At 39.3% G+C, this 1,133-nt stretch overlaps 1 protein-coding gene across 1 annotated transcript; it reads right to left on the reverse strand.

Annotated features, from left to right (window-relative positions):
* Window positions 1–227: 227 nt before the first annotated feature.
* Window positions 228–782, reverse strand: LOC149612603 (uncharacterized protein F54H12.2-like). Its single transcript, XM_089858388.1, has one exon. It carries the CDS (start codon window positions 780–782, stop codon window positions 228–230), a length of 555 nt encoding a protein of 184 aa, XP_089714514.1.
* Window positions 783–1,133: the final 351 nt, after the last annotated feature.

Raw genomic sequence — 1,133 nt, forward strand, 5'->3', positions numbered from 1 at the left:
GGTGGGTTTCCAAAACTATCAAAGAACTCTGTATTTTTGTTACTAGAAAAGTAGATAGTCCAATGTTCTCCGTTGGTATCCCACATTCCCGTATTCACGATATATAGGGAAGGGAAAGATTTCACAGTTTTAGGTAACATATCCGCGGCGAAAACACCGCGAAAAAGATCCTTGGTGAATTTATCCCTTTCCATAATTCTAGTTATTTGTATAGTGTCCATAATCTTCTAGTTGTAATCGTATATGACAGTTCTATTCTTATCAATCTCAACCAAATTCTGAAACTCAGAGTAATATAAAACTGTGATAGTCTGGGGCAAGTCTTTGGCGAATTTTAATTCCAATTGAAGATTACCATTCCTTATCAACTGAAATTGAGAGGTCAAACTATTAAGGTCGGGGCTTAAATCAAAAGCGAATATGCAATTCCCATTGGGGAATTCCTCTCGTGAAATAAAGTTCTCCTCGTCCAATAACCATTGAGAGGTTTGGGTAAAGAGATTGGTATAAGATCTCATATACTGACCACCTGAAAAGTTTGGGGTAAGGGGTTTATGCGGAACACTCGCTCCATCGAGGTACAGCGCAATATGATTTAAATCAAAAGGTTGAAATATGAAAGGAGACTTTCCGTAATCACCCAAATACGCATTTTGATCTACAAGGGCGAAAAGAACTCTTTTGGGTAGTTGACCCATGAATAAATTATCTCTACTGCAAATTTTTGTACCGCTATTAATTGAGAAAGAGTTGCATTCCGTACGAATAATCGGGTATTTCATAGTTGCCAGTTTCAGACATTTAGCGAGGGCGATTCACACTTCCGATGGTAATTTTACTTTACGGACATACAAGGATGCTACCTCGTAAACCACTTTCCATTTAACTGCACCGGCTGCCTGCACGCAAAATTCGTTTGGACTTTTAACAAACCTGAATTTGAGATCCGTTAAATTTGGGAAGTGTCGGGGTTGTTGACAAAGATCCAAGTGTACAGTTCCTACCATATCTATTGTCCCTTTTCTAGCGAAGGCCGCCCTTGTTTTAAACCCTTCGCTATCGTCCAACACGTCAAATTTACCAGCAGTGTCCTTGTTAAACATGGAACTGGTAAGAAAACTGGTTTTGGCAGG

Source organism: Phalangium opilio, unplaced genomic scaffold (assembly GCF_054372755.1).
Source record: "Phalangium opilio isolate 3A_F unplaced genomic scaffold, DU_Popi_V2 ptg000240l_1, whole genome shotgun sequence".
Classification (NCBI taxonomy): domain Eukaryota; kingdom Metazoa; phylum Arthropoda; class Arachnida; order Opiliones; family Phalangiidae; genus Phalangium; species Phalangium opilio.

Bases quoted from the DNA above. Each gene is read 5' to 3' on its own strand.
- LOC149612603 (XM_089858388.1), bottom strand. From the start codon at position 782: ATGAAATACCCGATTATTCGTACGGAATGCAACTCTTTCTCAATTAAT.